This window comes from Durio zibethinus, chromosome 22 (assembly GCF_047325235.1).
Source record: "Durio zibethinus cultivar Kanyao isolate XHJ-2024 chromosome 22, ASM4732523v1, whole genome shotgun sequence".
Classification (NCBI taxonomy): Eukaryota; Viridiplantae; Streptophyta; class Magnoliopsida; order Malvales; family Malvaceae; genus Durio; species Durio zibethinus.
Genome location: NC_143183.1, coordinates 17,183,604 through 17,197,030, shown reverse-complemented (window position 1 = coordinate 17,197,030; position 13,427 = coordinate 17,183,604). Strand labels below are relative to the sequence as shown.

The following is a 13,427-nucleotide window of genomic DNA, read 5'->3' as shown; positions in this document are numbered from 1 at the left end:
TTACAAAGTTTTGCGTGTGATTGAACTGATTTAATTTGTGAATATGAACTGACAAACCTCTTTAACAATTCAAGCCAAAAATAATTTTCATAAAACATATGAATTTGGCTTCAAAAAATCATATAATATAAACCTTTTTTTAGTTGAATGAAGAATTAAATGAGGAAGTTTTTATGCAAGGAAAGAGATATACATTAGGCTTGAAACTAGTAGAGAAATGGGACCATTTTTGGTGCCTAACAAGACACCAAAAAAAGAGCTAGCCCCTTAGTCACCAAACTTAAAGGGTATGGGTCAAATTGGGAAATGCAAGCCAAAGGAGTGGGTATTAAATTAATTAGAGGGTGTTAGGCCTTTATCAAAAGGGTTAAGGAGGAATAATCAAGGATGGGACCTCAACAATTATTTGACTTGGATGGAAACATCTTCTCTTTCATAACTTTTTGGTTAAGATATGAACATCTTCTGGACGAATCTGACAACTACATTGTGTTTATAGCAACTAAACTCCCCAACCAATACTCTAAAATTATGTTTAAAAATTTTTTATCCATAAAAATGCTTAACATAATTTAAGATTGATAATAATTAGGATTAAATTTTGATGTTTTAAATAACAAATTAAGTTTCGAATTAGTAAAAAAAATTCAGGCTTTTTATTAAGATTATACAAATCTTGGTTGGAAAAAGAATAGGTTATGTTTGATCTAATTAATTAGAGTGAGTATAAAAATTAAAAAAATTAACCTGAATTTAATTGATGTTGATCGTATGAGTTATATTGATTGAAGTTGTTTCCAAGGAAAGCACTGCTGATGAGTTAGATAAAGCACACATTAACTTTTTCCTTTTAGTCCAGCGATTAAGAGATGGATTGAAAGTCACTTAGGCATGAGTTCGATCTCGACGTCTCTCTCCTTCCTTGTAAAAGCGTTAGTCTTCCTTTACAATTAAAAAAAAAAGAGAGCAGACATTGAAAGGATAACTTGCACAGTTGCATTTACTTCAAGGACATACTTTCTCAATCTCGAAAATTAGAAAATGAAAAAAACATTTTTTTTGGAAAAAATAATATGAAAAAGAAAGACATACGAGTCCTTTAACTCAAAAATCTTTATATATCAAAATAAAATCTCTTTTTGCTAATTATATAAAATATGGATAGATCAATATTTTTTCATAGTAAAATTCATTGAATTTTGTCTTTATATTTTTAATTTCATTGATTTTTAAATTAAAAAAAATAACAGAATTAGAATATTTTATTTTGTTAATATAACTGGACATTTTTTTTTGTAAATATCGTTAATTTTTATTTAAAAATATAATAAAAAATTAAATGAAATTAAAAGTAAAATAATAAAATAACATTGACCATAATATAATGACAAATTTGACTATGATTCCTATATAAAATGACCCATAATCCTTTTTTTTTTTTTTTTCAATTACTACCATTTTCAACAAATTTTGTGAAAGGCTTGTATTGCTTTGCAATCTAATCTAAATATATATACTAGCTAATAAAGTTTTAAAATTGGATAAATTTATAATAAATTTGAGCTACTAATTAATTGCTCAAGTAGTCGAGTATTTTATAAGTTCTAAAATTAAATGTATGTGTCATTGTCTCAATATAAATTCTTAAGTTGCATTGGTTCATTGTCTCTTCCTTTGCGACCAAAAAAAAAAAGAAATACAATACTTAAAATATGTACCAAAGCTTAAAAAAAATACTTAAAAAATTAAGAGAAATTATTTCATTATTATTGTTGAAGATCGTAAATTTTATAAACAAAATTAATAAAATTAAAAAATAAAAAAATAAGATATATATAAATTTTTTAATCTCATAATGAAAAATTTTATGACAATATATCAAAAACCAATTAAAAAATTAATACTGTATGGTAAGTAATTTTTTTTTAATTGTAAATTACGACAAAATTAAAAAAAAGAAAAGAAGGCAGCCAAATGAAAAGCCAAAATTTAGGGAAATATCTTTTGAAAAGATTCTACCATCCCAAAATCAGAATCAAACCCATTCTTTTTTTTTTTCTTTTTTTTTAAGAAAAAATAAAAAATTAGATAACGGCGTTAAGTAACACCGTTAGCACCGACGAACCAGCTTACATATATATTAAAAAAAAAAAATTCAAAATAACAGAAACATTCTCCAACAGAAGCAAAACAGAACACACAAAGATAGAAGACACAGCTCGATAAGGCAAAACAAAGAGCTTTCATTTGTTCATTAGATCGGACCAAAAACGTAAGTAATTTACCGCATTTGCCACTCACTCTCTTTGCCACTCTTCAAAACTAGTGATCTCCTCTTCTTCTTCTTGCAATGCATGCACTTGAAAAATGTCAGTTTTAAATTTCAAATCTTTGTCTTTGAATGTCCCTCTTTGAATTTCAAGATATCCTTTTCTTTTGTTTCTTTGTTTGATCTGAACTTAGATATCATATCTTTCGTAGTGTTTTTTTTTTTTAAATGGGTGTTTTTGTCATGGTTTTCTTTGGGGTGTTAAAGTCTGTACTTTGTTTTGTACTTGGTACAGAAATAAATGTAAAACCAACATTTACAGAATACAAAATTTTGATTTTTTTTTTCTGTTTGGTTGGTTTTGATGGCTACAAATGTTGGGTTAGTGTTAGATTTGAATTTTAATGGCTGTGGTGTGAAAACAATTGAATTTTGTTGTCTGTTTAGTTGAGTTGAAAATTTGGATTGTTCTTAGAAAGCAAGATTTTTTTATGCATAATCATTTCAGATTCTATTTTTCTCTTGATTTTCCAGGAATCAAATGGAGGTTCAATAACCATTGCTGGTATTATTATCTTTTTTGGGTGGTATTTTTTGGAGTATTGAATCAGATTGTGAGGCTTTAAGTGCATATCTGTGTTTTAAGTAGATGCTATATCAATTGAAACACAAATTTTAGCTATGTTTTTGTATGTATCATTTTTTCATTAGTATAATTTATGATTAGATATTACAGTCTTCAGGTGAATGGAATTGATTTTAGAATCAATTCTGAAATTTTTGAATTCCCTTGATTCTAAATTTAAATAATAGGAATATTCTTTTGCTCTGTCAAAAACTTGTTCACTATTATTTTGATTGTTCTTTTTTTTTTTTTTTTCTTCTTTTGGTATGGCTTTTGACCCATGATTGTTGCATTTTATTTTTATTTTTTGTTGTATGATTGAGTTAGTTACTTGGACTCTTATTGTAATTATGGACTTAGCACGCCATACTTCCGAGTAATGTTCTGCCCCTATTCTTAATTATACTTCCTTTTATGTCCTTTAATAACTCCATGTTTTAAGATACAAATGATTCTGTTTGTTGCTTCTTTTTCTTAAAGAAATCAAAGTTATCTTTCCATGCTGGCGAAGCCTTTTTTTTTTCAAAAGAAATTATGTATTTTCTATTTGTCAATTTTCATGCTTTTTGGCTTGATGTGAACATCTTTGGTAATTGCAAGTACTTCATTTTCTTTTCATCTTCCACCTTAAAGAGCCATTCATCTTCCACCAAAACGGTTCTTTAATTTCTTTTTAGTGATTAGTTTCACTACTGCTGTAATTGAGTTTAGTTTGTGGGAGAGGAGAAGCCATTGGTTGTATGGAGGATGCTTAGGCTTTGATGAATGAGTGTAGTTGAAAAAGTCCTTTCAGAGAGCATGACTTAATTGGGCGCTGAGGAAGAGAGATGCTATCTTGAAGTCTTTCTGTAACAGCAAAGTGTTTTCTTTTCCCCTGATATCATATCTTGCATTCTTTTTATGTGCCATTTGAATTGTTATTGAAGAAATGATGTCATACTGTTGTATCAGGGTTTCATAGAATCTTTGCTATTCTTGCTGTTCTGCTTTCATTGGGGGGAATGAGATAAATCTTTCTAGAAGCAAATTAACATGCCCGTTGCATCTTGTATGATTGATTGATTGCTTTGAGATAGCATGATTTCAATCAATTTAATGTCATTGAACTTTTTGATGGTTTTATGTAAATTAACATCAAAGTTACTGATGGCAATATGGATGTTCCAATTGATATGTGCAGTTCAATGGGAGTAGAAATTACAGAGATCTGCATGGACAAGGAATCGGATTGTGTAATAGTTTATTCAAATGGTGTTTCACAAGATTCAAATAATGAAACATTTCCCAGTCATCACGATGCCATGCAGTCATATGTGAATGGGGATCCTGAGCTCCAAGGTACAAAAGAAGGCACTGAAGCAAAAGAATATGAGGTGAAGGAATGCACTACTGAAAACTCAGTTGAGAAATCTGAACTAAGTCATATTGAGAATGGTAAGGAAGAGCAGAGCATTGTAAGCTCCAACCTTGAGGCTGGCCTGCCTGAGGATAGGGTCAAACAAGATAGAGTCAAAACAAAGAATAATAAATCAAGAGTACCCAAGCATGCATCAAAACTAGCTGCAGAAAATGTTCGAATGAAGCACACTGTTCCACAGCCATTTGCTCTTGCTACTGAAAAGCGTGCTTCATTCGTAACTCGTCCTGCTGTGGCTGAATCTGATGCTGGAAATGATGTGAACAAATCCTCTAACACAAATGGTGCACATCATCCAAATACAAGAAAACAGAATCAGGTAATCTTTCTTATCAAGATTTCTCTGTTGATTGTTTTGCTTCACTATTGGCCACCTGTTCTCCTCCTTTAAACTCCATGGTCCCTGCAACTGCATAATAATAAATTGTACTCAAGCAAATGCTATTGTACAAGGCACAGGCCTTGATCAAGTTTTATATGTGTTAGAAGTTGTATAAATTGTTGACGACAACTATATTAATTGATAATATCAGAAAACTTTTCATCCTCTGGAATTTTGATTTATTTTGACATCATTTTTGGTTAAATGATGCTAATGGAAACCTGAAGGAATCACATTGTGCCACAATTAATAGCTTGTTCATTTTTTTAAACTATAAATTCAGAAATAGAAATGTTGACTCCAATAGGAATAGCAGTGTTAGGTGTATCATAGAATTGATCAACTACAGACTTAGAAATTTCCTTTCTGTGTCCCCCCCCCCCCCCCCCCCCCCCCTTATGGCTGCTCATGAAGTCTTTATATGTTTTTCAGCAGCCAATTTTGGTCTTGAGGAAGCCTCTGCAACCAAATAACAAGAAGCATCCTTATGATGATGAATCTTGTTCTGTTACTTCCACGTATCCTCTTTCTACCTGTATTTTAAGTTCAATCATGCTTTTTCTACACTTGATTTTTGTTGTACATCTTTGACACATTCTCCTTCTGTTCGAATTGATATACCTTCTGATAAAAAGGTGGTATCTTGAACGCTGGTATTATCTTCTAAAATGTTCACGTGTTACTCTTGTAATTGTGAGAAAACTTTGCTCAATTAACGAAAAAACTTGTCAAATTATGAGCACTTGACCATAGTTAAATGCAAATGTTTATCATTATAAAATTTTAAAAATGCATTTAGATTGCATAGTCTATTCCTGTATTCTGGGACACGGATACTGCATGAACATGACAAAGCATGAGATCATCTCCCTTTCCACATATCACCGATGTTATCCCTTGACTGTAAAAAGCACTTTGGATTCTTCACGGACTGCTAAGCCCAAGTCAACTGTTGCATCAGCTCCTACATTTAGATGCTCTGAACGTGCAGAGAAGAGGAAGGAGGTATTGCCTTGACTTCAATATGCTATCTGCATCTGCCTTGACTTTAATAGCCAAAGTGCATCTGCAAAATCTGAAACACAGATGCTTGTCAATTTGTTGTTTTCTTGTAGTTCTATTCAAAACTAGAGGAGAAACACCAAGCTCTGGAGGCTGAGAAAACCCAAAGTGAAGCCAGGACTAAGGTGCAACAACTCACCATGCTACCTACATCTCTTTCTCTTTCTCTCATGTCTACAAGTTCAAGTTTATTGTCTGAGGCAAATATTATAATTCAAAATAACCCTAGACTGGTAATTCTATTATTTCCTTTTTGCTTCTTTCCTGATAAAAACTTTGAAAATTTTCAAGGAAGAGAGGGAGGCAGCCATCAAGCAATTTAGAAAGAGTTTGACATTCAAGGCAAGCCCAATGCCAAGCTTCTACCATGAGGGACCACCACCAAAAGTTGAGCTGAAAAAGGTATAGTGCAGATTTTTATTAATCTTTAATGTCATTTAGCCTGGTCAAACAGCTAATTCACTAAGAAACAGGTATCAGAAACAATTGTTGTCTGATTCTTTGTTGATAAAGTTATAGCATCTTCTGAGCATTTTTGCTTAAAATTTGATATTCTGTTTTGTATGCATGCCAGATGCCACCAACTCGTGCAAAGTCTCCAAAGCTAGGTCGGAGGAAGAGCTGTAGTGATGCAGTTGCTTCAACTCAAGGGGAGAAGGAAAAAGGTGCTACTCATCACGGAAATCGCCACAGTTTGGGTAGTCAAAGAGAATACACTATTGCCACCACATTTGGTTCAGCAAACAAAAAGAAGAATCAGAACAATGTCCAGAATGGCCATACTACTTTGAAATTGAAAGATGAAACCATGAAGGTGCAAGAGATGAGTGAGTCAGTTCCACCCAAGGCAAATGGCCACATTGACTTGGACATTAATTTCCTTTCTTGAGTGTCCGGTAAGTTTTCTAATTTAAAATGTGGAAAGGGTTTATTCTCGTGTTTTATTGTGACAACTCTAAAGAATGTGTATTTTGCTTCCTTTAATTTGCAAAGACTCGTTGCTTTTTTGGTATTGTTATTATTAAGTGTAAATTTCTGTAAGTTATAACCTTTTCATACATATAAAAAGTCCCTGATTTGTTGTAATATTTGACAAAGCCAAGAGACTCCATTTCACTTTGAACAATTCAATAAATTTTATCATAGATTTCCAACTCTTTGTTTTGAGCTTATGGTGAACGGAGGCACAGACTACTTCCTGTATAATCCTCCACTCTTGCATCCTTTTAGTCTGCTGCTATCTTTTACTAACACTAACAGTCTTGGTGCATATTTTCCTGAGTGTTCGTATTCCTAAACAGCCACCGGACACGACTTGCATTTGCTGCCAGTTGACCCAGTTGGAAGATTCACTGTCTCTATGGGATGTGGAAGTGTAGAAAGTAGAGGTAGTAACTATTATAAAAAGTTTTGAACTCAGTGAAGATTGCGTACGGAAATTGTCAGTTTTTTTGGTAATGTGTGAGGAGTTAAGCTTGTTGCCTCCCTTAGGAGATGAAAAATGAAGATAAAGTTAGGTAGAGGGGCCATTAAGGGGTGCTTTATTAGGTTGGAAGTTGTGCTTTTTTTATGGAATGGAAATACTTGTTTTGCTTGGTTATGGGCCATATGGCAAGCTTCATCATGAAAAGGTCTTAAAGAAAAAGAGAAAAAGATGCCCATGGAGCGTAAAGCACATAGTGTTGGTAGTTTTTTTAAAATTTTTTTTTAGTGATTTAACAGCAAAAGATGACTTTTTGAACTGAAAATGCCACATTTGTGTTAGCAATTTTACTAGTAAAAAAGGATTCTGGCTTTAAATTTTGCTTAATTTTGAGCCCTTGAATTTTCCGAACCACTGATCCAAATTTCTTTTGGTGTTCTTGGTAGCTTTCCCTTATAGAGAAGAGAAGGTTGATTCAAATACTTCAATACCATCTGAGTTGCTGGTTTTGCAAGTTTCAGACACCCAACTTGAGAAGGTTTAATGAACCATCAACATCTTAAGTGCCTCAAAATCACTTCACACACTTCGCAATGAGCCTAGGTTTGCTTTTGATTCAAACATAAATGTTGAGGAACATGCCTTACCTTCCATTATAAGGAAAAGAGTTAATAAGCTGTAATTTCATTACAAAATATAAGAGGGCAATAAATGTGGGTTGCCCAACAACAATTTGGAGATAGAAGAAGGGGTTTTTGATACTTGAGATTTGAATTTTATATCTGTTGAATGTTAATTTTTTAAGAGTAGTTACATAAATTAATTAATTAAATTAAATCTTGAATTTAAATAATACTTTTTGAAGCCATAAATGCAATTCCTACCTCTAGCTTTTCCTTTAATATCTGCCCTTCCCTTCTGTACATGTACCACAATAATTAATTTGGGTGCCTGAACCAAGTTTATTGCATTATGCAGGATATAAAACTCTTATGATAGGGTTTTTTTTTTTTTTTTTTTTCAAGATTGATTCTTGATCTAAACACATGTAAACACATGTAAAATGCGAGATAGATGTCTGCCATTATCTCAAACAAATTAGTTGTCATATTAATAATTCATTTTTCAATTCAAAGTGGATGACTTTTGTGAAATTATTAGGAAATGACTTAACCATAATATTAAGTTACATTTAAATATTTTTCTTTGGTACGTAAGTTACATTTAAATAATTAAAATACAGTAGCATCACTTCATGAAGATTTTCTTTTCTTTCTATTTTTCTTTTCAATCTTTGTTGGCTTCTGCTAAAGCTTTTAACAGGCCAACCTGTATTTCTTCCCATTTAAGCTTGGAATCACACTGTTTGTGGCATTGCCTTCATTGATGATGCTTCTCCCACCTCAACATCTTCCCTTTTTCCTCAAGTGGGAAGCAAAAGAGACATCCTTTAAACACCCTTTGTCAAGATCATGATGCATTTACCACTCCCCATATTTTTCTTTAGTTTCAACTCATCACTGTACTTAAAAGCAATCCTAATCATAACATCAATTACTCCAAGCAATGATCATCCATTCATTTGATAATTCTTGGTTTACATTGTTCCATCAACCGGCATTTGTTGTGACACGTGTACCCTTTAATGTGAAATTTTATACCACATGTAAGTTGATTTGGGAAGGAGGATTGACAGGTAGAAGAGAGCTTTTGCTAGTCTTGTTCTCTGATGCTAAAAGAAGCTATTGCTTTGACCCCAATATTTGATCACTAGTCTTCTTTTTATTATTTTCAACCCCCTTTGTAATCAGTAACAACAATGGCTTTAATTTCTTCCACCAAACTTTATATCATTTTCAGTTCTTTTGACATCTCATTTTCTATTTACAGTGGCCTGTTTGGCAGCATTCTTCGTAAATATGTCCATATCCATATGATCTTACCAAAGATAACCAAATACAAAGAAAAACTGGATTAGAAACAGATCCCTCCAGCTATCTTTTACTAAAACCTACCAAAATAAAGACTTCAAGAACTCTATATCATTTAGTCAAATGAAACTGTCACACCATGTTAAAAAAGGTAATGAAATGCATCCGAGTTTTTTTTTTTCCTTTTGTATTTGATGCCCACAGATATTGAACCCTATTCATTGAAGTTATAAGTTCAATACTCTACAGAAGATCGTAGTTTGACTCAATTTAATGGTAAGCACACGTCTTCTGTTCGAACAGTTGAGTTCCAATCCCTCTTTCCTGTAATCAAAGTAATGAAACATAGAGGTTAAACTGGCTATGATCATGTATGAGAGCTAGCTTGCAAGTATTTTCAACTTTCTGTATAACCAATGACAATTCCATATTTGTTCTTTATAGAATTTTGTTAAGAGGGGTTTTGAACTTTCAAACCAAACGCAGCCTGGAAAGAAGTTTAAACATCGAAGTTGAAAAACTTGAAATCAGCGTGTAAAGCATGATAGGGAAGCTGTAGAAAGCAGGATTCTATGTCATCTGACCCACGTAAGTAGATACTCATTCTCACGTATATAAGGGCCCATGGAAAAAATAAAAACACTGCATGGCCAAATCAATATCAAACAGTCATCCCTCCTACACTCTTCTCTTTCCTTCCCTCCTTTCTCTCTCTCTTCTTTTTCTCTCTTTCAAGTCTTAAACAGTTGAGGGGAATGCTGTCTGGTTCGAGACCATTGATTTGAAGCTCTAGACTTCATCTGAATGATGTCGGACCAGGCTTCATTCCCCCCAACTCTGGATATATACAATCAACCCTGGTTGCTATTACAATCATGAAAATCTCAACAGGTCAATACCTTTTTTTTTTTTTTTTGATGATTTCAAGGTTTATTGAGCATTGAGATTCATGTTTTGCTTTCTCACATTTTATATTTTTTCTTCTTTCTGTTTGTAGCTAGCCTGGGAGATCACTCTTGATAAAGAGAGGATAGAATCTGGTATAATTCAAGAATCTAAGTAGGTACATAATTGATTTTGGCCCATTTTTTCATATTGCTGTTATTTGTTTTGAAGCAAATTTTAAGGAATTTTCACTCTTGAGTTTTACCTAGAATCTAGCTATATATGATATGATTTTCTTATGAACAATGCTTTAACAGCTGGGATGGTGTACAGGAAAACCTAAGGCTCAAAGAGGAGGCAAACATTCACCAGAACTCCTAAAGAAACTTGGATTTTCAAGTGATACAAGCATTTTTCTTACAATGTTAAATTCTTGTTGATCGTTGAGAACCGACAAGAGTCAGCAATCAAGCAAGTTGCCATGAAAGCAGTGTAATATAATTCTAACAAAAGAATCTACAGCCTACTTATTTTGATGAGAAAATTAGGGCCTATGTCAAAGACAGGAATGCCCTTTTTTGAACGTGCTACAAATTGCTAGAACTTCATTTCAGTCGGTCTAATCTTTGGAAAATGGAGCATTGGTTTGGAAAAAACTATTGGAAAACATCTTTCTTTGTCGTTGAGTTCCAAAATGCACCTAACCTAAGTCTGCCGACCTTTCTCTGTTTTTACCAAATTCGTTGAAAAAACAGCAACTGCATAGGGGGTTGGTGTGATTGTGTGAAAACATGACTGAAAAGAGAAAATTTAACACAAGAAACAAAAGTTGTGTTTCATCTTTTTGCAATTGAAATTTTTTTCCAAATTAGCTTTGCTTGTGGAGAGTAGCAAAGAATATAAGCTTGGAGAGGTGGGGGAACTTTTACTTTATTAGTTGCATGAGAGGGAGATATTCCCCATCAAAGTTAAGCTTTGAATTTACTCCTTTTTTCACCTTAAGACTGCTATCATCATCACCAGAACCAGCTCCTTAGTCTTCGTCCACCCCCTCACCTTTTAATACAATGTGGGTCAGGTCGGTTTCCTAGCCAATGTGGGTCAGATTTTGTGCATGAAAAAACCAGCTCTGCTCCCCTTATGGTTCTGGCTTGGCTTACCTTCTTAGCCCCATGCTACACCATTTATTGCTATGTCTCCCAAACTCTATCCCCCCTCAAGGATGATCAGAAATCAAATTCTCCTCTTTCTTAAAGCTCTGATATAAGGCTTGCATTATTCGATTAGGGGACCATGCATGAAAATGAATTTAATTGAAAAAACATTGCAGGCAAAGCCACCTATTTGTCCAGAGGAATGTGCAATGTGTAAAGCGAAAAACTACTACAATTTAATTTGATATAGCAGGTTGGGGTTTCAGACATAAATATAAGTGATTCCATGTTTGGTTTTGGAAATTAATGAGAAGATGGAGAAAGGGTATGGTTAGACAAAGAAAAAAAAAGTAGTAGGGTAGAATTTGTAGATATAAGAATAGTCTTTTAATGACTAATTTCTTGCCTTAAAGAAGGATTATTTGAAAAATTATCCCTTCATTTTGAATGGATATATCTTAGCCATGTATGAAAATTGAAAATGGGATCCAATAGACAGCTGACAAATAGATGTTTTGTTTTGTTTTGTTCTCTCCCTCGGTTTTACTCGTAATAAACTATAAAGCCGTAGATCATTATCCCTTATTGACTAAAAAAATTAAGATATTGAGAAAATGAAAGTTGACAAACATTGTTGTAAATCGTCTCTTGTGAACTATTTATTTTAGGAAGAGCAAACAAAATCGGATTTTTTTTTATATAAATTAAAGGAAGAAAATTCAAAATGATGAATTAATTCAAGAAACATCATGTCGTCTAGATAATCATGATTAATTTAAGATTTTAATTTCAAGAAAGTCAGAAAACTGGATTTTTTTTTTATTTTTCATATTATTATTTTTTTGCCTATTCGTAATTTCAAATCTAAGATTTCAAGATATAAAAAAACTTTTGACTCCAAGAAAAACATTGTTGTCTGTTGTGAATTGTTTATTGTGGTGAGAGCACATAAAATTGGAATTCTTTTGAAGGGTATTGTGAATCAAGGGAAAAAAGCACTTGATGAAACCAAACCAAATGTAAAACTAGACAAATCTAGCTTTAGCCTTTTCATGGATTTTGGCAAAAAACTCCAAATTATTATTCACACAATCATGTAAGAAATGACATCATATGGTAATCAATGATGGAATACCAAACATATGTAAAAATGTACTTGTATTAATGTAATAATCCTAAGACTAACAAGAGTAGTCAAAAGAGAAGAGAGACAACTTGAGTATGTATGATAACAAAAGTGCATTCCTATGCTCGATAAAGTCTCATAGTTATATTTCTCTTTCTTTTTCTCCAAAATAGAAGATGGGATTCCAAATACTTTTTAGCACTTTTTGGTAACATTTGACCATTTGAAATTTTCTAAAAAGCATTCAAAATACTTGAAAAAAAAGCCCTCATAAAAAGAGTGAAAGAGAGATCTTGTTGGGCATAACAATCACTATATTTTTGGAAACATAAAGTTGTTACTATATCTCAAAAACCCCCTTTTTCTCATATTCTTTAACGAATCATCATAAATATAGTAAAGATAAAAAAATGTAACAAATGGAGAATTTATATCGCACTTAACTAATTTTGTGATAAAAAAAACAGAAGGAAAATAAAAGGCAAAAGGGTTTAAATAGTTCTCAAACAAAAATTCAATAATTATTTAAGCTTTCTATTTCAAATTAATTGAACTTTTAAATATCTATTTTCACTTAATTAAACTTTTAATTGGACAAAAATGGTTAATTATTTTTTCTTTAACAAGGGGTTAATTGGCAAAAATAAATATTTGAAGGTTTAATTTATTGCAAAAAAATGGTAAAAGCTTAGATGACTATTAAATTTTAGTTCAAGGGTTTTTTTTTTTTTTTTTTTTACCTTTTTGCCAAAATAAAAAAGTGAACGTGCTTTCTGTTATCTCAAGTAATGACTCCTTTTATTAAAAAAAATGAATGTATATATTTACACAAAAATCAAAATTAAAAGTGTTTCCTCAAATTAGTAGCTAATTATCAATTAAAAATTTTCCAATGAATGCTTTTTTTTTCACACTCTTTCTTTTTTTTCTTTCCATGTTCAATAAACCGAAGAATGGGAATCAAAATACTAAATATTCACCATTGTGAAATACATGATAATGAACAGAATCTAATAAAAAATAATAAAAAAAAAAATCTTAAGCTTGACCAAATTCATGTTTTAATATCCATCTTGCTTGATACTTGGATGTACGTTTTAAATCTTAAGTCAATTTTTCTCTTCTTTTTTTTTTTTTTTTGGTTAGATGTCAT

General features: G+C 32.1%; 1 protein-coding gene and 1 long non-coding RNA gene across 10 annotated transcripts; both read left to right on the top strand.

The window, feature by feature from the left end:
* Positions 1-2,157: 2,157 nt before the first annotated feature.
* LOC111307370 (protein WVD2-like 3) lies at positions 2,158-7,980 on the top strand. Of its 9 annotated transcripts, none has more exons than XM_089751850.1 (8): positions 2,170-2,272; positions 2,804-2,834; positions 4,075-4,630; positions 5,126-5,211; positions 5,605-5,698; positions 5,809-5,880; positions 6,047-6,157; positions 6,330-6,909. In XM_089751850.1, the coding sequence occupies exons 3-8, from the start codon at positions 4,079-4,081 to the stop codon at positions 6,642-6,644; spliced, it is 1,230 nt and encodes a 409-aa protein (XP_089607976.1). In that variant the 5' UTR covers positions 2,170-2,272; positions 2,804-2,834; positions 4,075-4,078; the 3' UTR covers positions 6,645-6,909. The 9 variants fall into 9 exon arrangements, 8 of the variants coding, with proteins under 8 accessions (XP_022761116.1, XP_022761114.1, XP_089607976.1 ...); XR_016332065.1 differs by lacking the exons at positions 2,170-2,272; positions 2,804-2,834 and adding exons at positions 7,057-7,143; positions 7,625-7,980 and having other exon boundaries at positions 4,067-4,630; positions 6,330-6,651; XM_022905381.2 differs by lacking the exon at positions 2,804-2,834 and having other exon boundaries at positions 2,158-2,272; positions 5,129-5,211.
* A 1,602-nt stretch (positions 7,981-9,582) lies between these two features.
* On the top strand, positions 9,583-11,644 carry LOC149512643 (uncharacterized). The gene is made up of 3 exons (XR_016332061.1): positions 9,583-10,000; positions 10,107-10,172; positions 10,328-11,644. It is a non-coding gene; the product is annotated as an uncharacterized LOC149512643 (long non-coding RNA).
* Positions 11,645-13,427: the final 1,783 nt, after the last annotated feature.

Coding starts and splice junctions, on each gene's coding strand:
- LOC111307370 (XM_089751849.1), top strand. CDS start 4,067: ATGTGCAGTTCAATGGGAGTAGAAATTACAGAGATCTGCATGGACAAG. Junction 4,631..5,125: donor ATACAAGAAAACAGAATCAG/GTAATCTTTCTT, acceptor TATGTTTTTCAG/CAGCCAATTTTGGTCTTGAG. Junction 5,881..6,046: donor AAAGTGAAGCCAGGACTAAG/GTGCAACAACTC, acceptor AAAATTTTCAAG/GAAGAGAGGGAGGCAGCCAT.